Raw genomic sequence first — 27226 nt, 5'->3', positions numbered from 1 at the left:
GTGTCAGAACAGCCTGCCATGCTTCCAACAATAAACCCAAAGGTGTAATTAACACACGCTATGACACTCTGCAAGCACAAAAATGCATTAACTGACATACATATATATATTCTTTCTTTTCTCCTTGTATTGCTCAGTTATGACATCTTCTATTTTGACAATGGAGATGCTGAGTATGTATCAAGCAGCTGAGCAGTCATGGCAGAAAGGAGTGGACGGGCAAGAGAGAATTTAAGAGGAAAAAGCCATGGTCTCGATATTAAAAAACAAAATCAGCCTCATAAGGGACAGAAGTTGGGTGTGGTGGACTCAAGGGAAAAGATTCAAATGCAGACATGCTTCCCTGACTTCACTTGACACCAAAAGTTACCAAACAAATGGCCATGCTTTAAGCAACACGAAGGAGGTTCCACATTTTTAACCTTCTTTAGAAGGCAACTGAATCCAAGACACCAATGGCTTTAGCTACCAGCCTTTAAGGTACATATAAACCAATATCCAAATCTACTAGAGTTCAAAGAACTGCTGCCCTTGAGGAGGCAACTCAAATCTGCCCTACCACGCATAGATGGAGGAATTGTGTTTCAAAACACAGGCATGGCACTTTCTACTTTCTTTCCTTCCTTCCTGCCTATCCGCCCTCCCTCCCTCTTGACATCCCTTCCTCCTTCCCTCCCACCTTCCTTTCTAGTTCTGAATAATCCATCTGCTTTCACATTACATATGTGAAAGTCAGAGTTGCTTAAACCAAGAGGATGTCCTAAAAACACCTAGAGTTCCCATTTGTTTCTGATGTCCATCACCCTTGGGATAAAACGTCAGTGGGCTTTGTAAAAGAAATTTACTAAACGTATAAAATCTTACTTTTCAAGGGGTCTCAGTTGTTGAGGAACTGGAGATGGAAATGGTACCTGTTCTGATGAGTGTAGAACTGATTTGCTCAAAAATCAACAGATGAATGCAAAAAGAAAAAAAAAAGGAAACTAAACAAGGTTTCCTTTTTTATAAGAGAAAGTGGTTGATTTTACTCGTTTACAGAAAAATAAACCTGAATTTATCCCTAGATATTAAAACATGGCATTTATAAAGCATTTCTAAGATTTAAAATAGCACATGCTACGTGGTATAAAATGTCTTAAATGAATAATAAAAGCCCTCAGGAAAATTCCTTTGTGGTTCCAAACAGAAACACTGCAAGAGTCCATTAAAATGCTCAGTAAGTGCAAAGTAAGTGCTCATTCCCTTACTCCAAGAGCGTCCAACGATGGGACTGCTCTGCTACAGCTAAGCCTTCAGACCACCCTAAGACTTCATTTTGGCATCAACAAGCATTTCACCTTCTACGTGGGTCCATCATTATCCCACCCCACTTTTCTTAAAAGAATCTATGTGCATGTTTTGATGGACGATGTCCTTAACAAATATACCAAGAGACAACCCACCACTTCCACCCAAAGTCTTCACAGAGCTATGCCTTCTGTATAATCAACGCATACCTTGAGCAAGAGGTTGAAGGGGAAGGGCAGGCTGCCCGGGCTGAATTGTCAGAAGGCCTTGGCGCTGCAAAGACAGGAGGTGCTGCTGCTGTAACTGCTGCATCTGTAAAAGCTGCTGCTGAAAAGCCAACTGCTGGGTAGCCACCTGCTGTTGCTGTAAGAAATCAGGAAGAAAAAAATGAGATGGCCACTTCCCAAGGAAGGTTAAAAGTATGGACACTTCAAAACTCACCATCATCATCAAATGCTGAGAATGGTCACTGGAGCTCAGTGGAGGGCTCCGTGTCAAGGTTTAAAAGGGACAGAACATACCTCCTCTGAAGAGGGGTGGGGAGATGAGTGTGTTATCTTTCTACTGCCCACTCCCATAAATAAATAATTCGTCAATCAAGCCAGCTTTCCCCCCAGTTTGAAAGGCCTTGAGTTTTGTCATCAAGATGTAAACTTTTAGACTTTGAAATTTTTAATTATGCACACTAGAGAGAAGACTGCATCACTCTAGTCTGAAGGGGTTTGAACCCCGAACCTTTGAGGTGTAAAAGAACAAGTTGCCTCCCTCCCTGCCTGCACGGGCAGAAGCTTTTAACTACTCTGTTTATCACTTCTGACATAAATAAATGAGAAAAAATCAGACCTTTGAAGAAGAAAAACTTCATCTAATACTGTTAATTAGCCATGACAAACGATGAAATAACATTGTAAATCTTTCATAGAAACAGCCACTAGATTTTAATTACACACATTCATAATTTAGCAAACAACATCGTACTCAACTGTGAGTTTAATATGAACGACAGTCTAAGCTTCAGATGCCTTAACATGGCTTTAGTCTCAGAAACCCCCAGGTCTGGTTGCTTGTCCTGCTTCCCCCATCTGCTTTGTTCTTGAAAAGAAGGGGCTTTACGATATGATAAATATCTTTTTGCTGATTGGACAATGACAGGAGGAAAACTTTTGTTGTGTAAAACATCAATACATCATTCCTGTGTTTAGCAGGCCTTGCTTCAGCCAAAAAAATTAATGTAGATTTCCTCAGTAATTATCTGAGTGATAGAAAGATAATACAGTGCAGTAGTACAATAAATAGAAGGAAATTATCTAATATCCTTAATCTGCTAGGAATCGTATCGAGGTGGAGGTCTTAGCCACATTATGGCTAACAATTATAAAAGGAAAATTAACCCTTCCCAAACTTTAGCAAAAAAAAAAAAAGAAAAAGTTTCTTCCAGAAAAGAACAAGATGAGTGTTCCTAATTCTGAGTATGATTTAAATGATCAGAGAGACTTTTACAACTAAAAGGACTATCCAAGCCCTTTCAGAGCTTACATGTTCTGGCTAATAACTATACTTTACAAACAACTGCATTCACTTAACCTAACACATGACCTTGATCTGATACATCCATAAAATGGTATGTGTATCAAGACCTTCTGATGCAAAGTTCAAAGAAAGAGAAAAATGGTGGTTTCCTTTCGGTCTTCACGTAGTGTATTTTACAGTAAAAACCATCATTCTCATATTAGCAACCAATTTCAGACTTACTACCATGCCACTGAGAAAGTTAATTGAGTTTCACTCCAAAAAACAAATTCTATACCACTAACAACAAAAATTTAAATAAATTTAAATGAAAAGCCAGTGTTTTCATTTTAAGAACAGCATGCATAAAATGATCCAATTGTTTTCACCCCTTCCCAAGTTATCACATTAATGTAAAACCCAATGATAGTTATGTTCACGTCAAAATGATTTTTTCACTTCTTCAACAGATATTAACTCACAACATTACAAAAAAAAGGGAAGAGAAAAAAACAACATTGACACAATAAAAGATCAGGGAATTAGCTTTTCTGAAAGCAGAATATAATGGGGGGGTACAGCTGGAGGTGGGGGAGGGTGTTTCCTGCCTTACTGTAAATGAAATGTTTAAAAATTTTGTATTTATATAAAATGACTGATGCCTTTTCTGTTGTCTCTGTGGCCATCCCTAGGAAAAGCTCATGAAAGCTGTCTACGTTTGAAAAGCCAGGATATAAAAGTATACAAGGCCCATTGTCCAAAGAAAGAATTTAAAAGCAACACTGGTTGCCAAACTGCGCTCCCCACCCAGTTACCAAACACAGGATACGGGTCCATTTGTTTACTTCTCACAATTGAATGCATACAAAAAAGGTCTCCGTGCAGTCCCCTCGACAGGTCAGTAGTCAGTGTTAAAATGCTAAAATGCCCTGATAAACCTCGCGTTTTGGATCCCCTCCCTAGAGCTGCAGTCAAAGGTCTGTTTTCCTTTCTTCGGCTACTCCCTACTGCCTAACATAAACTGTCATAACTGCCCGGGACAAACGGCCCTTTTAAAACAATCAACTTAGCCTACCTCACCCGCACAGGATGGAATCTTTTTTTGTAGCTCGATTTAAAATGAATTCTGCTGTCTATTTTCCTCACCACTTCTGTCCAATATTCACGAGCGGTCACTTCAATAGCTGCATGGGGGCCACATCCTCTCTTCCTCCTCACATCCCTACCTAAGAGCACGTATCTTCTTAAGGAAGGTCCTGTCTTGGTCCAACCCAATATGGAGCCAAACTTTCCCAAGGAAACATGTCAAGGCAACTTTAGGAGGGAAGGAAAAAAAAAAAAAAGAGCAAAGGTACATCGTTCTGGCCAAAGATCAGGTGTCTTATTGCAGAGGTAATCAAAACAGGAAAAAAAGGGGGTGGGGGGAGCCTGACAATATAAAATTATGAGCCACTAATGACTGGGGACTCAGTAAATTAACATAGTTGTTCCATCTGTCAACATCCAGGTTCAAACCCTGTTAAAATCATAACCACCAGTCCACATCATGAAAATGCTACCACGTGACTCCATCTCATTTTAGCACAAAAGGACCACCACCTGCATGATAAGTCCAGGAGACTGGTCCCTACCTCGGGAAACCAGGGATCTCCTAACCATTGTTACCCTGGGTCTCAGACAAATCCACTGGCACCATCAATCCAAGGAGACCCATACACTGGTCTGCCTACTTCAAAGGATATTCAAAGCAACCTATCTCCTGGGTCACCTTTGCCTGGGAAGTGGATGACAAAGCATGGACCACAGCAAACCTAGCGACCTGGAGATGCAAGAATATTCCTACAATGTCTTGCTTTCTCCTTGTTTAGACACCAAGTGTTCTCCTTCTCCCCCCAACTCCCCACCCCCTGCCACTCCCTTCCCAAATTCAGGCACCTCTATCATCTTTGTGCTCTGAGATGCTCTCCTTTCTGACAACAGCAATTTGGGAGAGGTAACTTTTATCCTTCTTTCTGCTGTGTAACTTTCCCCTTCACATTTCTTTATCTGCCCTCTGAGCTCATCTGAACTTTCATGTTCTCCCAGCATGCAGACGTGCATTCCAAACTATGTCTCACAGACCAAATAAGAGGTTAATAAGAAGTGGCAACAGAAAGGAAAAACACAATCCCTGGTAACTGATAAGAATGACAGTGGCAGCCCTTTTTTGTTTGTCTTCAAATATAGAGTTAAAGATCTTTAAAAAACTAAATTTTGATGCCTTTGAAAAGGAAGAAGCACAAAATAACAACAGGGGGTTATTGCCTGCAAGCCACAGGGGAGAAACTCCATAATTCTTATTCTCCCTTTTGAAGGCTGTTAGCAATCTGATTCAAAAAAGCAACAGCAGAAGGGGAAACCTCTTGAGGCTGTAACCATTTCCTGTGATCATGCATAATGTGCTTCAAAAGTGGGTTTTTACCAATTCTGTTGATCAATTGCACCTCCTTCATACCCCTTCTTTTTTCTGCTGTGTTTACATCTGATGTGACTCAATGACAAGCACTGTCTGAGACTGTGAAACAGGCCTGTCATGTTGATTTATGGGCGCATCAAACCACAACTTGTCCAAACTGAAGCTCGCAGTTCATTAATTAGAGAGTTGTGACTTTGAAGTCAGCTTTCAGACTGTGGTTTTTAACATTTGGCTTAATTTATATGCTCTTGAATGTGGATCTCTAAGGAAAAAACTGAAATTCCCTTCTTGTCTTTGAACTTCTTTTGACCGCACAATAATCATTTCTTTGTCCAGAGTGATGCCTGCAATCCCAGAGTCATTAACGCGCATTGAACTGCCACTGATGAGTAAGCCCTGCTGAATTAGAAAAACAGCCAGCAAAACAAAGCTGAGAGCCTTCTGCACAGTGATATCTCACAATTACATGCCTTCCCTCCCTGTGCCATTTCCATTTTAATTACTGTTAGTCCTTTAGATTTACATTTTAGACACTTTTTAATCTGTTCCCTTTTTTATTATAGCAGCACCCGGTAGCGCGCCACTGTACTTAAGGTTGTGTCAGCATTTTCATTAAAACACCTCCTCCCCTTCACCCCAAAACTGCCCCTACTCTGCAGGGGTTTACATCCGGCTGCTCAACAGGACTCCAGGGTGAAAACGTGGCAGGACATGGAAAACATCCCCAATTCGTGTCAAGGGAGGAGGCAGCAAAGGGAGAAAGTCTGGGTCACTCCCAGGGTGTAAAATTAGCACAGCCTAGCATCCTCATCACTTAGGTGAGGGACAGGGACGTCGAGTCACCTGGTAAGACTCCCTGCAAAAGAACAAAAGTGGCCACCTGCTTAGGGCTGGTGAAGAAGCTGTTAAAGTGGACAAGGTGCTGTATATAGAATTATAAATTGTGTCATCCCAAGGAGAACACTTAAACAAAAAGAATTTTCAGTCCACTATAAAAATATGAGGAGGTAAGTTAAATTGGATAACTGCAATGGGTAGAAAGATGTCATAATAACGCACACATGCACACAGATACTCCCACACCTGAGTCTCACCCACGCAGAACTGAATAGAAGGTGAACTGGTAACTCCCTGGAAAGGGCTTACAGTTTAGGGGACGAATGCTGTCAACCTTCGTGGTGTGGCATAATGCGATAAGTTATGGACACTACCAAGCGTAGTGCATCTAGAAGCTATTATGATACACTACCCCCCCACCCCCCAACCCCCTGCTCAAGAAAACACAACCCAAGCTGGAGTCTTCTCTAACTTTAACTCATGCTCTCTGGTACATGCCTTTAGCAATTACATTATGTACAACTTGCAGGAAGAAGTTAAACAAAAGATGTGGATGTTTAATCTTGTTCTAACTTTTTTGTTTGTTTATCCAACCTCACAAGGGGTTATTCCTCCAATGGAAAAGGCCATCACCACACACCCAAGCTCTGTGAGCTGGGGAAAAAAAAAATTAAGTGTGCATCCAAGTAAAATTTTCCTAAAAGCACTTCACTTCTTCCAGCTCCATCTTGGCCCTCAGTTGTTACCAGGTTGCAAAAGGTAACCTGAAGACTCTGTCAACGATGCCTCTCCTGATCCTCACACAGGTACACGTGCAATGGTGTTATAAAATATGTGGCAGTAAGCAAATGCAACCCAGAAAAATCTGAGTGAAAACAGGACAATAATTCTCAGTCTGAAAGCTGAGAACCGATAGAGTCAGCTCAGTTGTGCAATCATTTAAAAGATGAATGACAGTTTAATAGCCACTAGATAGTCCTCTGGGATCTGTGGTTTGAAAGTAAAATATGTATTGTCGGTACCTCTTTAGGCTGTTTTCCAGCATGTTGTTGTTGTAAAAGTTGAAGCTGCAACTGTTCCTGTTGTTTTTTATAAAACTCTTGAAGCTGCTGCTACAAAGGAAAGAGAGGACGGTAAGTAACAGAGGGTAGCGCCAATCCACTGTCCCTTTTGGTGCCATACACAAACTGTGATTTGAAAAATAGCATCCTTTTATCTGTAATGGCCTGACCTTTAGTTTGAAACTCGACAATAAATTCAGCACACACTGACTATTCTTGGCATTATTGTTTGAAAAGTAATCTACGAAATGAACTGATGAAAAACATACCATTTTCTACACAAACTAATTAAAATAAGGCAAAGAATGACCTTTGATTGTACAACAAAGCTTAAATGCCCTTGCTGAGAGAGTCTGGTGAATCTCTTCTGCATGCTTTCTAAATGACAGGGCTGGGCACTATGCAGTGTTATTCAGTGTGTGCACGGACAGCCTGGGAGCTTCCGCTGCATCCTGTCCCCACCACCCCAGGCCAGTGACTCCCAACGCTGCAGTTCCGAATCTCATCTATTTGGTTCAGGTAGCTGTTAAGTCTGAATATTAGGTCCCCATAGTGGAATGACAACGAGAAGTTCATTTCAGCAACATCATATGTGGAAGAAGTAAAATCAACTCTGGACCTTAAAATTAGCAAACTCTAAAATGCTTCTTTATGTTTAAAGAAAAAAAATCTGTAAGCTTCTGAGTTGAAATGGGGACTTCAAGAGCTGTCATATTTAAACCCACTCCCAACGTGCTCCTCATTTTGCTTTGATTCACACCATTTAGGAGCCTCTGGGCTTACCAAATAAAAGAGTGTAAAGCCATGTAAGCCTAAAAGATCTTACTGCTACCAAGTCCAATTACAGCCCTGATCTCAGTCCATCGGGTACTCTCTAGGCCCAAACACTAGTCACCGTGGCAGGGCTCCTCTCTTTTGGGCATGCAAAAGCACATTGATTATTCAGGGACTGGTCTGTGTCCTGCCCCACCTACGCTGCTTTACTCTTCAGTGGGCAAAGGAGCTGCTCTGGTGGAGGGGAGACTGCGAATGGAGTGATGGCGGCCCCTGGGTTCTGGGGGAGACAGGCTGGAGGTGGAGGAAGGACAATTACCTGTTGAAGCATGAGGGCCTGCTGCTGCTGGAGGAGAACCTGGAGCTGCTGAGGGCTCAGCACTTGTTGCTGGAGGATCTGCTGCATTTGCTGGGGAGTGATAACTTGAGGTGTCATCATAGCCACTGACACGGGAACCTAGAACGTTAATGAAGGATAAATAGGAAGCCAGGAAATCAGAAGCACGCAGCCTCCCAGGTTCAGCAGCTGACTGCCATCAGCCTGCTTAAAGAGTTGACCAGTTTCCCATGCAACATGTATTTATCCAGAGGGGATGTAGCAACAGATCCTATTTAATCTACCATGGAGTTTATTTTAAAGAAAGAAAAATAAAACCTTGCAGTACTGATGGGGATTCCAGGCAGCCTTGCAAGCACACAAAAAGGACAAACTTCAACGCTAACTGGAGTTAGGATATGACAGTTCTCAATTGCTTATTAAGAGTGAGTTTTTGGTCAAAACCATCTGTGGGAAGTTAACCCAAACTTGAATTTTGTTTGAGAGACGACAAATGGTAACCAACACCTTTGCAGTTGGAGCCCATATGACCCATGACCCACTTGCTCTGTGGACAGTGATTTCAAGAACAACCAATGAATGCTTAGACTTGTGGGGAAAGGAACCTTGGACACACCTTCTGAACTTAAACACAGACCCTTTGCATGATGCCTTTTACTCTTCCTTATTCACCCAGCATACAGATGTCTCAATTCGTTCATATTATGTGCAATACCATTAAAACCCGCTTTCCATGACATTTCAGTGACAAACAGCTACAGTGATGAACTTGATAGCATTTCATATTTGCAACTGTTAACACGTTTCTGCACGGGCATCTTTGCAAGGAACCTGCACACTGTATCTGAAAGGATGATGTCTTGTTCAGATAAAACACTGACATTAAAATGACAGGCTGTCTTGGCCAAGGTTACACAAATTGTATTCAAGCGGATACCTAATGACAATGCTATGAATTCTGCAAGCTTTCTAGAATGTAATTTAGCTATTCAAAATAATCACTGCACTTGTGTTTAATTTGCAGACTACATGAGACCCATTTTGTCAGTCCCCGTAATGCAAGAAGACTATTTCATGAAAAATCGCCCCCCCAAATAAAAAGATAAGGAAAGAAAAAACAATGAAAGAAAAGACAAAACCTGTATGTCTTCTAACGGTAATATTTAAGCATCTTACTTTTCTTTGGTTTCTAATCAAACATGTGACAGCAAGAAGCTAGAAGCAGTAAAGGATATACTTTGTTAAAAAGGATCTGCTGTCATCTCATGTATTACAATAAAAGGTAATAACATGTTTTGCACTTTGCCTGTGTGCCACTTAAAAAAAAAAAAAATCCGGCAGACAATAGCTGATCAGAAGATAAAAGAATTAAAAAATCTTTCAGGGGAGCAGTAAGCAAAAGGCAGAAATGCAGTATTAATTTTATGTAACATAATGTCTTAATATGCAGTTTATCCTGACTTTTTCACATGATTTGTCCTGTCATTTGCATAGCAAGCTCTCATTCCTAATTTCACAGTCATTATGCACTGATGTCCCGATTTCTCGGCATCACTAATTTTGATGAACTAAAAATGGTTCCTGAAGGTCAGATTCATGTACAGTGAACGTTCTCCACTGTTGTTGTGGGCATGTTTCATGTGTGGGGATGTTGATGTGCCAGTGTCGCGTGTTTGGAAAACACTAGTTAGAACATTCGAAAAATTTCATTAACCCAGCTCTGGAAGGTCATCCATGAATTCTTCTTATTCCAGTGGCCTTTTAAGTGTAGATGTAGATACACTGTAATTTAAAACAGATGGGCATGTCTGAATATTTTCATATGCAAAATGGGACAGATGTATATGAATGGATAAATTATCCTTTTAAAAAGATAATTTGTAGCACGAAATATCACCAATGATTGGAACAGTGAACTTGCATTCAGTTTAGGGCAAACACCAGGAAGACATTATCAGAACATCTAACCATCTACAAATTAATTCCAGTTAGTCTACTTTGTCTTCATACAGAAGAAACTTTTCGGATTTTTCAATATCTATTGGGTGCCAATCGGTATCCTTTGAGCTGCTAAAGCCAGCGTATCACAATAGAAGTTTACTTTTCCTTGAGAGTTGCATCATCATACGGGGAGGTTTGATTAAGCCAACAAAAGAACCATGTTTAAGGTTTCTTTTTTCCTCTGCGTTTCTTGGATGATGTACAATATAAATATTCTCGAGCCAAATTTCTGATGGTGATGAACAGGAAAACAGACAGGAATAGGGTGGTGTAAAATCTAAACTGGTGATGAACATGAACTTAACAGAGTTACAGCAGAAATCATCATAGAAATAACCTCCTGGTCATTGTTTTTAAAAGAGCTATAGAAACCTTATACTAGAAAGGGGCACAGGTGAACTTTTGGGGGCGATGGAAATGTCCATATCTCGACTGAGGTGGTGCTCACACACATGTATACAATCGTCAAAACTCTTCCAACTAGACACTGAAAATCAGTATATTAGAGTGCATGTAAATCATCCCTCAGTAAAACTGATTTTAAAAGTTACATATGTCTCCTAAAATACTCTTTCCCCTTAACTCAGGTAAAACTAGAAGCATCTTCTTAAAGGAGAAACAACATTGTCCCCTAACTGTCAATAACAAAAGGGGGAATCATGGAAAGGACTGACATATACCTATACAGACAATTTTTAAAGGCTGACATCAAACCAGTGGTTTAAATCTCCTTTTCCCATAATCATTTATTCCTTTTTTTGCAGTTACGGAACAGGATAACGAACTTCAGTCTCCCCTTCTTTTTCCTTTTGGACATTTTGATGGAGGTGCTGATGAGTAATAATATGCTTTACAGCAGCAGGCACTGCCAAAGGAGGGAAGGAAGCAAGAGGCCTGAGTAATCCTCCAAACGGGCTGATCAGTCTCTGAATAATCAGAAGTGGGCTATTATATCCTGATGGCCTTAACTTCGCTTTTACTATCTGAAACCACGTTTTCACGCCAGTTAGCTCTGGGCCTCCAAAGTGGGCTCCAGCTTCATTTACAAATGTTATAAAACCGAGATTTCCCCAACGTTTCTGTCCTAACATATCATGAAAAGAGGTTATGGAAAGCTTTAACAAACATATTCAAATAGACCAGAAACTATGGTGGGGTAGAAAAGAAATTAAAAAAAAAAAATCTGAGGACAGTTTTTAAGGCTTTCAATAGTTAAGAATTATAGCCTATATATCCACTCCCTTAACTCCCAACGTCCAACTTTTTCATGTAGCTAGTCCCTACTAATACTAGGAATCAAAGGGCATGCAGTACCAGCGAGAGGCTATTACAGCCCACACTTTATTGCCCATTACTACTGAGGTCATTAGCGGCAAGAGTGATTGTAGCAGTCTTAACCTATTGATCACTGTAACTACTATCATTTAATCCTGTGTTGAATGTCTGGAAAGCGGCTAAAGGCACACAAGAGAGAGTGCTTTAGCATTGAGAAATATGGCCAAAGCTTCGAAATTACACTTTGATTCATAAAATCTAGCCACTGGTTTAAATCAATAGTATTTAAAACAGTCATGTGAGTTTTTAAGTACAGCACTCTAATATTTATGGGCCCCTCTTTAAGAGTATTCAGTAAAAACGAAACTTTTTTTTTTCTTTTCAGATTTCATGCCTTCTACCTTAACCTCCTTGAGATAAAAACACTTATTTCTGATGTTTTCTGTGCTACAGGGCTCATGCCTTAACTGGGAGTTCAAGCTAATTCTTTCTCAAAAGACGATTTAAATATAAGGCAAAAAAAAAAAATTTCCGATACTGTAACTACCTTAACTGTTTGAGTATATAGAAATGAGTATGTTTTATGAGTTAACAATGAATCATAGAAGGCAATTTATGAAGAACTAGAATGATTCTGTCTAGCTGCCTTCAGGGATCAGAAATTCAAATTAAACTTCTGGCAGACATTTAAAGAATGCTAGCATACAAAACTGAATTTAAAAAAACGCACACAGTTAACACTCCTCAGCGGAGTTTCAAGAGGAAATCATGAATTAAAAAAACACACGGCATGATACACTGTTGACTGATACCAACTGGGTGTGGCCGATCCCAGGTGCACACAAACCTGCTGGAATGGCAGAAATACAGCTGTGCTTGGGCCATCACAGCTCTGCTAGTATGGGCCTGCTGCTACCTTAATACCAGCAAAATGGGAAAACGGTGTTAGCACTAACAACTGCTGCTAAAAGCTCATACACACTGCTGTGTAAATTCTGCCTGATATGGTTTTTTCTTCAAAATGACTATCATCTGAATACTGAAAGACTATTAAAATAATATGCCATATTATTTCCTTTAACGCCCAATGGGGAAAGGTAGATGATGGGAAGGGAAAAATCTAAAAAGCAAACAAACAAATAAAAACACTCAGAGAAACAATACTTATTTCTAACCTAGGAGACAATTGAAGGAATTGGGCGGGAGCGGAGAAGACACAATATAAATACTGAAAATAACATGTTATCATTTTTTTCTCTCTTTAGTTTACACTCCAGTCAACTATAAGTAAACACTACCTAGTACACATACACATAAATTTTGCACATCAGGTATCATCTCATAATCACTGTGTATACAAATAATAAAAAGAGAAGATAAAAAATGTTAAACACTCTTTCATTTTTATTAATTTCGTTAATAATTTAGAAACTCTTTTTACCCTCTGATCATTCACCACGTGTATGTCCCAGGAAATTCACTTCCATTCTAGCCTTCAGGCTCTGTATCTGGGTGATAACTGACCAGGTTTGGCAGTGTCACCTGGTTAATCAAATAACAGGAGCAAAACAAATTAAATTAGAAGGCTCCAGAATGTCACAACAAAACCAAACAGAGAAAATAGCTCCATTAAAAGAGAGAGAGAAAAAAAAAAACAAAAAAACACTATGCCAAGTTTTTTATGACCATATACAAGCTAGCCTGTATAGAAGAAAATTAAACATCATCACCTCTGGCTCCCTGTGGAAAACAAGTTTTCATAATTAACAAGCCAATGGATACAACAGATGTATTGGCAAACAGAAGTTAGAAAGCTTCTATTTCTCCATGGTATTAAAGAAACAAAACAAAATCAACCAACCAGGTACCATGCAAGTAACTACCATCCAGGAAAGAAAACACACTTCTGACATAATATTTCGGTCTTTATAAAATAAAAAAAAAAAGCATGCTATTTATGTGGAAAGTATAATTCTGTTTCATTATGGAATTCTGCTTTTTGTGTAACTCCTTTAGGCTTAGCTATTTTGCCACAATACTGTACAAAGCACTAAGGCAGGTAATGGTTATTATATTAATGCAAAATCATCTAGGTAGTCAGTCATTAGCATAACAGTTCTCTCAGTAACAATACAACCAACTATTAAAAAATTTTTTGCGAAAAACCTCTTTAAAATGCAATTAGCATTTCATTTTTTATCATATTGTTTATTACATTCTATCAAGAAAGGCTATCTTTCTTTCACAAAAAAAACTGTAAGGCCAAGGCTTGCCTGCCAATCAGGAGTTATTTCAGGTTATCAACCCTAATAAGCAGCCTCCAGCAATGCTCTCCGAGCTCTTCTTTTTGTCTTTAAATTCTAAAAAGTGGCATAAATGCATATTTGTTTACAGCAGATGTATCAGTGGAACATCAGCTGCTCTCCTCTAACATTTCCCAGGCACACAAGGTTACTCCACTAAGTGCCAGTATAATTGTTTTAGCTCTAATAAATATCAGCTTCATTTGCATAAAAATGTAAAGTTTACATAAATTAAATCGCTTCTCCCATTAGCAATTGTTAAATACAGGAAACAATGGAAGCTACACATGAAAATAATCACTCAATAAGCACTGATTCTTTCAACCTAGCAACTATTATTATTATTTAAATCAAGAAAATGCCTTCTCTTTCCTACTTCAACCACTTTCTCCTGTGGCTGGGATGGAGAACAATTTCGTGCATGTGAATTAAACATGCTATGGCATTTTATATTAACAACAACAAAAACCATTTTTAAGTGCTGCAAATGGGAGGAGGGGAGAACTATTCCAAGAAGGTACCCCAGAAAACATTCTATCCACAGATCTTCAGTTCTTAAAGGGAAAAGGAAGAGGCCTTGGCTAAATAAGTTCTCTTAAATTGAAGTATTACTCAAAAATAATGAAAGAGACAGCAACTGTTTCCATCCTATCTGAGACACATACATGATTAAAATAAATAAAAGATAACTTGTGGATACAGTTTTAGATCAACAGTTACTGTTAAATGAAGAAAAATATAATGTCTATCTTCTGTCTAAAGAAGATTTTTCTAACACTAAGAATTAAATTTGTAGCTCTGCTTTCTCATGATTTAATCAGCACAGAAAATTTCATAGAGAGCTTAACTGCAAATATGTATTTTTTTTCCCATATTACTGAAAGGGAGAAGGGACTATAACTGAATTTCAACATACAGGTAGGCCAAAATTAGACCATTTCCAAAGTTTTAGAAGGCCTTACTTAGGGTGCAATCACTCTTTAAAAAGAATTACAACTCAAGTTTCTCAAATTGTACTTTCTCACGCCTATTCCCAACACCTTCACCTTATACATCACAGTTAAGCTAAAGGGTGCAAATGAGATTCTAATGAGAAAACATCAGTTGCTTCTTTGACAATCTCACCATTCACTGATTTATTTCTAATGAAGTACAAAGCCCAACCAAAAGCTTCCCATAAGTTAAAGGTCAAAATATGTTCAAAAATACCTAGTAAAATCAAGGCAAATGGGAAACCCGTACAGACCCGCCTCATGAAGTGGTGTGACAATTACAGTAATTGTACAAAAAGCCATCTTCAGGAAAAAGTAAAAGAAATTAAGCTGCCACAACTGTAACAGGTTAGATGAAAAAAATCAAAATTTAATGTATTCTCCCCTGTGTCATCTTGTTTTGTCAAGACATCAAATAGAATTGGGAAGTACAAAATAACAAGCCCTTGAGAAATCACAGAAGCCGACCTTTTTGATGTTGTTGATTTACCTTGTTCTCAGTTATTTGAACAATGATGTTTCAGATTTAAGGGCAAGATAAAGCTTAGAAATTAAAACATGATACCAAGGTATTCTAAAAAGCTCACCATAACATTTAGCCTGCATCTTCATTGATTAATTGCTTTTAACCGGATTTGAAAATGAGGCACAATGTATGTGTTCAGTATTCATTTTTCTCCTTCGAAATTAATTTCTCTTCAAACAACTCACAGATTGGAAGAGGGACTCAATGAAGAGCATTCCTACAATCCAAAAGTAGAGGCCCAGATTAGCTCTTCTCAGATAATTCAAATCCCCACAATCTGCAAAGGCTTGTTTAGCTAAGAGATACCTGAGTTTTCTTTTTTAAATGAAAGAAAATAAGGCTGAATGCAAAATGTCACTTGATGGGGGTGGGAGGGAAGTATTGCATGCTCTGAAAGGACTAAAACAAGAGTCCAGAAATACGCTGCTTCCAAGAAAACAAACCTTTTACCAAACAACAAATTTAGCTTACAGTGTTAAGACTATCCCCAAATCTAGCCATACAGATACACATAAAGCTACCCTTTTGCCCCAAGAGAGCTACAGCTTCTAGTCTTATATGAAATGTTACGTGCAAAGATATATGAAATCAAGCTATCACAAGACAGCATTCTCAACTTTTTTATGTAGGTAGTTCCTTCTACTCAAGCATATATATAAATCAAAAACTGCAGCAGTTACAACTATCTATTTGAGGCACTAAAAGTAAATAACCTAATATTTGCAAGCATTATAATTTATTAAACCTTGACAGTTAATAAACCTGTTTAATAATTCCTTGTCATTGAATGCATATTTTAAAATGTAACACACAGACACAATTTATGTATTTATCTACTCTAACCTTCTCGATCAACTGTTGCTACGTTATCCCTTGTTTGTAAATCAAGGAATGATGAACTACCTGAAGTGGAATCTAACTGACCACTGTATTTGCCCAGTTACCAAGAACGTGGTTTTCAGGTTCTCTTTAGTGATGTTCACCTACAACGAAACCACATAATAAAATAAATTCCTCCAATCTTCCTTTTTGCCAATTCAAATTTTACTCAAATGTTAGTACAGACTGAGAAGCTAGTCACAATATTCTCTCCTGATTGTCTCAGAAACATAGTAACTCAAACAACGTTTCTGCCACATTAACCAAGACAAAACTGAACTTTCATTGTTTTTAATTAATCTAGATTTTAATTTCACCGTATCTTCCAATTGTGTGGAGGTTGGCTGAAAAGTTGCAGAACTGGTCAGTGTCATAGAAGAGTTTATCTTTCAAGTGACAGGTCCTGACAACGTGTAAATGCAAGGCAGTGACGGTAAGGGTTTTGTTTTTTAAGGTACATTTAACTACAAACAACAACAAAAAATTCAACCATTCCTATCATAAGCTTTCTGATGATTTATGGTTTACCAACTGAGCAAGGTTACGCAACACTGCATGCCTTTAGATGCATTATTTCAGCTAGTTGAGATTTAATTAAGATCACAGCCTCTAAAATCCCTGTCAAATGAAAATTCAGAGAAGACAATACACTATATATCCTCATGCAGAATGTTTCCATTCCATCCCTGGAAAAATATGAGTTAATCCGCGTTTCTATGGCTGCTGACAAAAGTTCGCTAATTTTGCTTTCTTTTGACACTGAGGTTGTTTTCTATTATATGTCATGAGATCATTCCCTTCCAGGGAAAGAGGAAAAAAATCGAGAGTGATACATGTTGCAGAAAATGCACTTGACATTATTAGCCGACATTATCATAGCTTAGCCATGATGCCATCACATTTTCATGTAATCAACCCATGCTTACAAGTTTCATTTAATAAAATGTTTATTAACACAAAACAAACAGAAAGCCTACCTTACCTAAATTACTCGGATTAGATAATTGACATGCGCCTCTCATTTCCTTAACTAACCGACTTTTTGTCAGACAAGCTGCACATTTGGGCAGGAAACAAAGTTCTTAAGGCAAATGGGTGAATATAAAGCCCGTTACTTTCCTTCTATAAGTCGTTCTTAGGGTTAAAAAATAATCCTCAGTAGATTTCTTTCTTACAGGCTGGTATTGACCCATACTATCTTTTTAAAGAAAAAAAAAAATGTATTACTAAGTGCCCCTTTACGTAGTCAAATATATTTTTATTTGCATCTTCTTAATATTTGGTTGCTTATCTCATGCCTTAGAAATGACAGGTGCTTGCAGTCTCACTCTTGACAGGCAACTACACAAATAACTGTCTTGCCTGAAAGGGCTAATGCAGTACTAATGAACAATAAATCAACTTTGATTATCAAGTGTCAGCCGAATGCGTTTTCAGTTCAGCTCTATCACATCCTACAGTAAGTCAGCCAGTGTCTCTGGGTAGGCAGTCTGTATTTTGGTTTCATTTTTACACACTTTTCACTGAAATGTGTCAGGCAGCTACAAAGAATCACATAAAATAGATATAGACCTTTTCTCAATTTATGCAAAGGGCATCAATTAGGACAACGTGCTTCTGTCTTCAATTGATTTACTTAGTGGTCAATCTTAATAACCAAGCAAGCTTTGTATTCTTTTAAACAACAATAACAGCAACACACACATCAAACCCTAAACTAGAATCTTAATGTGATCATGTTCCAGCTCTTTGGCAGTGACATGCTAGCTTGCGCTCTTTACCACATAAACCACCTCTGATTGCATATATACATTCCTCTTCGAAAACTCATTATATAAAAACAAACAAAAACAGCAAAACAGGGCCGCTTTTAAAATAAAAATGCCACTTGCTTTAAACTTTTAAGAAATCTGGCTTAACACTGACTTCCTAATGATAAAATAAACGTAACTTATTTTTTTCTTAAGCAGATTAGTCACTGATAGTATGATTCACATTTCCTGTTATCAGGCTTAATTTTTCCCCCAAATGTGTCACTTTTAGAATGCTGGAATCTATGGAAATGAGGTGATTTGCATTTTTAAATTGGTTTGATTAGAACATTTGGTTTGTTTGGACAAAAATGTAAAATTACTAGATATTTTACTTGTAACTGTCAGGACTTGAAGGAGTTAATCCCAAAGAGGAAGAGTCTATATGTACTTTGCTCTAAAACTTTACCACCCACTTCCTAAAGGTCCTCTCCTTCCCATCACCATACTTGGTGGAGGAAGGGGGAGAAAAAGTCCCGTTTTCACTGACCGTCTTTCCTGCAGTTCTGACAGTTGAGTTAGCTACATTCAGAGCCGGTTCAGCTGGGAGTACCCCGTGGTAATTCCTCAGTCTGCTGCACGTCCGAACCCAGACCCCGCTCACTACTTAATTAACCAGCCAAGTAATGCAACAGAGGCTTAGAATCCCCAACCTGCCAGTGTTCCATTCGCTCGCTCGCCTGCTCCGGTGTGGGGCTCTGTGCCTCTCCCTCCCCCTTTACTGTGTGAACTCCTCGAATTTGAACAGCTAAGCTGAAAATAGCCTAGACAGATATAGAAACAAACTATCAGAAGCAAAGAAACATCCACATGGGTTACACTGAGATGGAGGCTCCTTGTATATTTCACACGCTCTGAAAGTGACAGAAATCACACCCCAGATACGTCCCCCGAACGGAGTGATGGCGAGGGCTTCACCAAAGTGGCTGCGTGAAGGCCAGACCGGCAGAAAATGAATCGCAAACGAAAAAGAGAGAGAGAGAAACACACAAGCAGGACTTCCTCCAACTCTCAACTACACCCCACCCATGAACATTTAAAAAAAGAGAGCGAGAGTGTGAGCCAGAGAGCACGGGGTGGGGGGGTAATCTCTCTCCAGGACCCACAGGCCTGCAGCTCCTTTTTCTTGCCCCTCCACTCCCTCCCCGCCTCCACTTCCAGAGCGCAACTCCTACCCAAGTTGGTAAACAGCGAGGATGAGGATGATTTTTTTAAAAGACTCAACTTCAGAACCCTCGGGCTCTCCTGCCTTCCCCAGCGAGGCCCCCAGGAAGCGGGCGCCGCGGAGCCGGGGGAAGGAGAGCGAAACCGGCAAAGATCAATCAGAAGGACCAACCTGACACTCTCCATGTAGCCGCCAGGCGCGCGGAGCCGGGCTCGGGGCGCCCGCGCGGGCCGGGCGTGGGGTCCGGCGGCCTCGGCGTGCAGGCGGACTGCACGCGCGCAGGGGCGCTCCGGCTCGCGGGCTGACAAGACGCGCCGCGCCGCGCCCACCCGCCCCGCCCTGCTCCACCAATCACAACCCGCCTCTAAACACCCCGCGCCGCGCCGCGCCGCGCCGCGCCCCACACAATGGGCTCCGCGGCCCGCGCCCCGCGCCCGCGCGACCCGGCCCCCTCCGCGCGGCAGGTGAAATCACGCTCTAGTGCAACCCTGCTTTTGTCTGGAGAGCAACTCCACTTAATAGCTGTTAACCCGGTGACCCGCCTCCGGCTGACGTCTGGGTCGGCCGGGCTCGGCGCGCACCGCTCCCTCTGGCCGGGGCTCTGCGGGGCCAGGGCTGCCGGCGGGGCGGCGTGTTTGTTTCGTCTTTGAAACTGACAAAAGAGTTGTCCTAACCTTTCCGAGAAACCCGGGAGGCCGAAGAGGGGCACCCGGCGCTCGCGGCGCCAAGCCGACTGCTCGGAGCAACTGTTCGGCTTCGGGAGGGGACGCAGGTCTCCCAGGCAGCGCAGAGAAGCGCTTTCCTCGAAAACCGCCCTGGGAGGAGAACTTTCGCTTCACGTCGGGGGTTTCACAGAGCCTCGGCCTCCCCACACCCCTTTCTTTCCCAGAGTCGGTCTCGCCAAAGTGTGCCAGTGCGCACCGAGGAAAACTAAGCCGACGCGGGGTGGAAATAAATAACAACCAAACGTGCCTCGTCGCTGAACCAGGCGACTTCCCCTCTAGAACGACAGCTGCCGAAGAAAGCATCTGCCACACGTTTGCTAAGAAATAATTCTTTAAATTCCTTTCTTATTTATACAACAATAGCAACAACAAAAGCTACTCTCAATAAGCACTTTAGGATGACCTTCTCTATTAGAAATAGTCACTGCTCTTTCAGGCTATTGGAAGCTGAGTATAGTGTTTTTTTAAAAAGTCAACAATATGCTAAACTTTGTTGGCTCAACTGACACGACTTAAGCGTCAGGTTAACCTAGTCCATTTCGGCGACTCTAAAAAATCACCTATTTACCACCTTCAAACTTGGAGAAAAACTTCCTGGCCTGTATATTTTTTAAAGACACACACACAAAATCTCCACACACATTTTTATTCTTTTTCTCAAAATATTAGAGGAAAAGGAATAGTGTGACATCAATGAATACCTATTTGCCTTCAAAAAAAAAAAAAAAAAGGCAACAAAATCTGACCCAGTAATCCCAGGAGTTTTGCTTCAAAGTACATTTTGATGTGAAGTATATTAAATGCAGGTTACTACAGACCGGAAAGAATATTGGTAATATTTCCAATCAAGCAAATGCCTGAATTTCAACAGGGTCAGCGGGGAGCAGCCAATTCCCTCTTTACTCTGGCTGTAAAAGAGACAAGCGCGAAGTGACCATCAAAGTATGATCAGATGTTAAATGGGCACAGCGCAGATCGCTCTTCATCCTAAAGTGTTTTTATGTCAGATACCAAATTTATTAATGGGTTTTTTTCAGGTCACAAAATGTGACCCCACCCTCTCATGAATATTCAACAGAGAACCAAGGGCGCTTTTGGGGGGTAGAAGGGCCTTAAATCTGCCAGAAAGTCCCCTGATTATCAGTAGAGTTCTGACTCTTAAAGAGAAAAGGTGCTCTTTCCGGAGGGGCTGGCAGAGAGCCCCAACGGCAGGAAATAAAAATAAAGGAAGTGCTCTCCAATCAATGTACAGGGAGAAAGTGGAAAGAATCATTTCAAAACGCCCAAGTGACTTTGTTTTTCCCAAAGTATTAAAATTGAGTTTTAATGTTTATAAACAAAAACTGGGATGTACTTTGAATATGCAATGTATTTTTATTTTAGAAACTAAGTTCTTCATGAGGCATCCATAAAACTCATGCATGCTTTTAGAAGGTGGACTAACTCCTTTGCAGGTCAGTGTTTATCAGTTAATAGTCTCCAGGTGCATCAAAACAAACAATAAACAAGCAAACAAAAAACATCACAGACGCCCATGACCCAGCTGTGGAGACAAGCCTTAAACAAAATAATTAGTGAGTGATGCAATGCAGTGCTTACTCAAGTACTAAATTGCACGGTGGTGGCTGTAAGCACCATGGGACCACAAAGAAGGAGGAGATCTCTAGGAGGAGGGGTCTGGGAAGGCCCCTTGGGGAGGTGGCATTTAAAGGCTGATGGTTTGGGTCAGGGGGAGGTGACAAAAGAGAGAGGGAAATGGCTTGGCACACTAACTTAGAAGCCACCTGGAGCCCATCTCGCCCTCTCTCCAGACAGACAGATGACATGGTGACTCAGAGACTACTTATGGGCAAGGAAATGTCCCATCAGTGATAAACCTGGATAAACTACATATGCCCAGGCCACTTTGGTTAATTCTAAACTCCTGTGGTCCTGTGTACTTGCCTTGTGTTTGGGATTCAGGAAGAACTGGAACTTCCATAAGTGGAGTATAATATAAAATGTTAAAACCAATAGTAACTCAGAAGACTTTGTTAAAACCACTTATTAATCACTATGAGCACCAGGTCATTTTAGAAAAGCTGAATAAAAAAGGCTGACAAACAAATTTTGGATTGTGGGTGTTTTAACAGTCTCATGCAGTTGTCATAATATGAACACAAATTCCAGCCCTCATTGTACAGAGGAGGAAACTGAGCCTTAGAGAAGCAAAGTGATTTCTCCCAAGAATTAAACATGGCCAGGTGCAGTGGCTCATACTTATAATCCCAGCACTTTGGGAGACCAAGGCAGGAAGACTGCTTTGAGGTTTGAGACCACACTGGGCAACATAGTGGGACTCCGTCTCCAAAAATACACACACACACACACACACACACACACACAGCCACGTGTGATGGTGCATGCCTACAGTCCCAGCAACTTGGGAGACTGAGGTGGCAGGATCACTTGGAGACCAGAAGTTCAAGGCTGCAGCAAGCTGTGATTGTACCACTGCACTCCAGCCTAGGCAACAGAGCAAGAACCTGTCTCAAAAAACAAAAAATAAAATAAAAAAATAAAACATACTACAGGCCTCCAAGAGGAAGCAGATACTGGATAATTATAGAAAAAGAGAAGCCATAATAATATAAAGTGAATACCTGTGGTGGGGGGGGAGGGGATCTTGAGGGGTAGGCCAACATTTAAGGAAGAGTAAAAGAAATGCTAAATACCATACTTTAAAAATATTTTTGATGCCCACATCCTAACACCCACAACAGATACAGCTCTTGTTCAAACACCACATATTAAGAAACCTGTCAGTTGCTAAATGAGTCCATTGTGCAGCTGGCTGTGCACTTAAGAACAGATTACTATGATCCCACACCAAACTCTAACCACCAAATAACACACCTGGGACTAAAATCATGTATTATATTTGGTTCTGCTGAGCCTTAGCCTGGAACACAGAAGAAAGTGAAAGGTTTTACTGCCCATTCAGAGCTGAGAATGGAGATAAGATGTATTAAAGGAAGAGTCAGGAGGAGCCACTCCTCAGGACATTATTCCATGTGAATAATGTCCATTCCACAGGAATGGCCCTGTGGTGAGGCAGATACAGCAGTGGTCCCTGGTCCACGTGGTCCTCAGTTCCAACGAAAGGCCTGCTTTGCCAGAAGCTGCTTGGAAATAACTAGAGAAAGGATAGGAGCATGGGGTGAAAAATCAACTGTGTGATCACAGGCCAAAACCTTAATTCAAGTTTGCTGTCTTCTTCTGAACAACACTTGTGTTAACACAACACACATTTTCTTTCCCCTTTCCAATTAATTTAATGGCGTATCCAGGACATATTCTGAAATAACAGAACTTAAAGAGATTCAACCAACTGATTCCATTGCCGGAGAGAAAAAGCTAAAGCAACAGGAATACAAAATGCAAGCCCAGTAATATGCCTGATGGCCTACCCAGGGAAGCTGGCCTACCCAGGGAAGCTTGCCTCCCCAGAAGGAGGACTGCTTTAAGTATTTCTCCAAAGAATGCCAATGGGGCAGCCAATTAGAGTGACTAAATTGCAACAGCACTGCCCCATTCCTGAGATCTGGGGATTTGTCTCCAAGGAACCACCATTCTGTCTTGATTTAAGCAGTGCCTTTACTTAAAAATATAAATTAATACATCATCCATCTACAGGGAGCTAAGGCAGTTAGCTCCATATTGACATTGTTTATGTCACTGTTATGCGTATGTTGACAATGAAGCTAATTATGTTGTTTTTCTTCTGTGCCTGCAAGTTTGGCCAAGGGAAAATACTGAGTTCGCACTGTTCCATAGGAGTTTAAATTCCCCTTAATGCATCTTCCAAATTGCCATTTGCATTTTCATGTAACGCAACATTTTATAATGCCATTGCTTCTGGTTAATTTGTATATACACAGTGTGACATGTCAACATTCAGGTGACTTATAAGTATGATGAGCTATGGAAAACATCAACCTAAAGACAAACCCCTTACTCTAAAAGCATTCATAAGCATCAGAGGTAAACAAAATCTTGACAGAAAAGAAAAATGACAACATCCTTTCCTAACTGTGCATTTGACAGTAATAAATTACCCTCTCTTATTTATGATAAAACTATAATCCCCTGTTTTAACATAACGTAAAATTTGTTAATGGACTGCTTCTGCCATGGGGTTAGAACAGATTACACTAAAGTGTGCAAAGTCCCTGAAAAGGTACATGTTTTGGGGCAGTAGAGCATGTCCCAAAGTGCTGTATCCTTCAGATATCAGGGGGGACAAATCACTGCCACCACCACCACCAAGTGTAATTTGTTATTTCCCTCCCGAAGAGTGACAGGATTTTTGGCCCACCCACAGGCAAACCCTCGATTTTTAAGCATAACCAGAAATGGGGCACTGAAGGGGAAAGAAAAGATGGCTCTTGGGGAATGAAATTACATTTTAATTTTTTTTAACGTTTAATTATGTAGAAATCGCTGAATATCAGATAAAGGCAACTGACCACCTTTATTTAGTATAGTCAGCTTTTCCATAGATCTGTGGTGTGCAGCAGGCCTGCAAAGAGGCAAAGGGAGCGTGTCCCATCCTGCCCTCAGAACAATGCTCACACATCTTCCTCCCATGCAACACCACCCTCCTCTGACCCTAGGTTGACACACCCTCATGTCAAAACCTTCTTTACGCCTGCCCTCTGCTGGCAAGCCTGCCAGGATTAGGAAATTTTGACTACTTCGACTTATTCAAAAGACAACTTTTAAAGCCAGACAGAGAAAGGACATGTAATGAAGTATTAACTGGAATATATAAATTAAGACATTTAAACAAAATGGGGGGGAGAAAGGGGAGCACCCCTAGTGAAATATGGCACTTTTAATGTAAAAATGCACATTCGTCTATTCTATTGCCTCCTCGCTCACAGCAGGGGAGTGCCAAACTCGATATTTTAGCTCGCCTAAGAGAACAACCTGTATTACTGTTGGGCATCTTGCCTTCTTTTGCTCACTCTCCGGGGAGAGCAAGTCAGCGCATTTTCAATAAAACACCTTCTTAGCAGTAATGGGCCACTGTTCCCATTTCAGTGGTCCCTAAGGTTTCATGATACAGTATATATGACTGACTCGCAGTTCGAGTTTTCTTCTGGCATTCCTAAGATCCAAAAAAGGGAAGAGAAAAAGCAAAAGAAGAGTACTGGCTTATCCTTTGTTTCAGTAAGAAAACAGTCAACTTTGAGACTGATTAGCTGGTAGGACTTACACAAAACAAGGGCACTCTCCCCCTGCTACGGGAACCCTCCGCGCACGTGTGGGCCAGACTCCCAGCTGAAGGAGGGCTCTGGGCATTAGGGGGTAAATTTCTGCAGCAGCGTGCTGGGGTTTAACAGTGCAACTCCTGTCAGTGTCAATGGGAAGCACAAGGCCTGTACAAATCCCTGCACACCATTTCAAAAATATATCTCCAAGACGGGAAAATGAAGCTTAGCAGTTGCAACCTCAAAAGTAGCACTCTTGACAGCGCTTTAGATGCCGAGTAAATGCTCTTATAAAGAACACCCAATCCAGCCGACAATAAATCTTACACCGGGGAAGCCGGCACAGGGCTGTGGAATCCCCTCCAAGATAATTGCCTTCCACACTGTGTGGCATAGAAACCACTACACAGAAAACATTTTCTGGGGCTCTGCAGCTCGCTATGGCTTGCTTTTCTTTCCTTAATAGTCACCAATTACACAGACGCTCACACCCTGTCTTGAAGAGTGACCATATAAAAGTCTCAAGGTTTGTCTCCTTTTCTAGAAAAAAAGGTTGTAAGGCCAGTTCTAGTGGGGAGGGGGTGGGAGAGGGAGGTTGAGAGGGTGTGTGTAAGAACTCAGGAATGGAATCTGACACAGGCATCCAGGTGAGCAACCCTGGGTGTCTCCACTTCCCAGTCTTTGACGATTCATGTAGTTTCCAGACAGCTCCAAGTACTGGGGCTCATCTACAGGCCGCTGAAGCGGTCAGCACATCTTTTCTAGTCCACAGTGGCCTCAGGCAGGCTGTTTAACTCTGAGATAGTACAGGAATACTAGATATGACTTAGGATTCTATTAATGACTTTGTCAGGAATAATAGTGTGATTGTGGGCAAGTCACGTCACCTCTCTGCGCCTGCACATTTCAGCTAAACAAAGAGGAAGATGGATGAGATCTCTCTATAATCTCTTTTTTTTCTTTTTTTTTTTTGAGATGGAGTCTCGCTCTTGTCACCCAGCCTGGAGTGCAATGGCACATCTTGGCTCACTGCAACCTCTGCCCCCTGGGTTCAAGCGATTATCCTGCCTCAGCCTCCCAAATAGCTGGGATGACAGGCACCTACCACCATGCCTGGCTAATTTTGGTATTTTTAGTAGAGACGGTGTTTCACCATGTTGCGTAGGCTGGTCTCAAACTCCCAACACCTCAGGTGATCCGCCTGCTTCAGCCTCCCAAAGTGCTGGAATTAGAGGCGTCAGCCACTGCGCCCGGCCTCTGTAGTTTAACAATAACAATGACAACAACGACAGCTATCATTACTGCTATCCTTACACCTATCATGTACCAAGTGCACATTTTACATTAGCAAAGGACTAATCTCTAGGTATTTTCTGCTTACAATTAGGATCCTATGTAAAACTACCAGAAATAGGGCTGGGTGCAGTGACTCATGCCTGTAATCCCACTGACTCAGGAGGCCGAGAGAGGAGGATCACTTGGGGCCAGGAGTTCAAGACCAACTAGGGCAATGCAGCAAGACTCCGTCTCTAAAATATTTTTAAAAATTAGCCAGGCATGGCATACATCTGTAGTCCTAGCTACTCGGGAGACTGAGGCAGGAGGATCACTTGGGCCCTGGAGGTTGAGGTTGCAGTGAGCCCCAATCACGTCATTGCACTGTACTTCACAGCCTGGGCAACAAGAGTGAGACCCCATCTCTACAATGAATGAATGAATGAATGAAACCAGAACCACCACAAATATGGATTAAAATTATAAATAGGATTTTAGAGTTCAATAATCTCAAACACTGTCATGTCTACAATCAGTCAGGGAACAACAATGAAAAAAATGTTTTTTGGGAAACAACCGAAAACCTTTATTGGGACATTCTCTAGGTCATAAGCCCTATGAAACATCAACAACTTGTAGTACATACAGTAAGTCACATACATGCTTTAAGACTTGGTGGATTTAGTTGAGGGGGTCAGATGAAGACTCTAAAACAACTTGACTTCTAAACATATTTATGTTTTTTTGTGCTTGTGACTT

General features: G+C 40.9%; 1 protein-coding gene across 8 annotated transcripts in view; it reads right to left on the bottom strand.

The window, feature by feature from the left end:
- FOXP1 (forkhead box P1) overlaps positions 1–27226 on the bottom strand; it is a 177612-nt gene that overhangs the window by 90498 nt on the left and 59888 nt on the right. For 3 of the 8 annotated variants that reach the window (XM_030802010.1, XM_030802008.1, XM_030802007.1), the window contains exons 3-5: positions 8243–8380; positions 7111–7197; positions 1497–1650 (exon numbers count right to left, since the gene is read on the bottom strand). In XM_030802010.1, coding sequence (XP_030657870.1) covers positions 1497–1650; positions 7111–7197; positions 8243–8362 — 361 coding nt within the window. In that variant the 5' untranslated portion in view covers positions 8363–8380. Of the gene's footprint in view, positions 1–1496; positions 1651–7110; positions 7201–8242; positions 8381–19383; positions 19483–27226 lie in introns of those variants that run through there. The other 5 variants (XM_030802009.1, XM_030802006.1, XM_003264884.4 and 2 more) reach the window with 3 other exon arrangements.

This window comes from Nomascus leucogenys, chromosome 21 (assembly GCF_006542625.1).
Source record: "Nomascus leucogenys isolate Asia chromosome 21, Asia_NLE_v1, whole genome shotgun sequence".
Taxonomy (NCBI): Eukaryota; Metazoa; Chordata; class Mammalia; order Primates; family Hylobatidae; genus Nomascus; species Nomascus leucogenys.
This window is presented reverse-complemented; position numbering and strand designations above follow the sequence as displayed.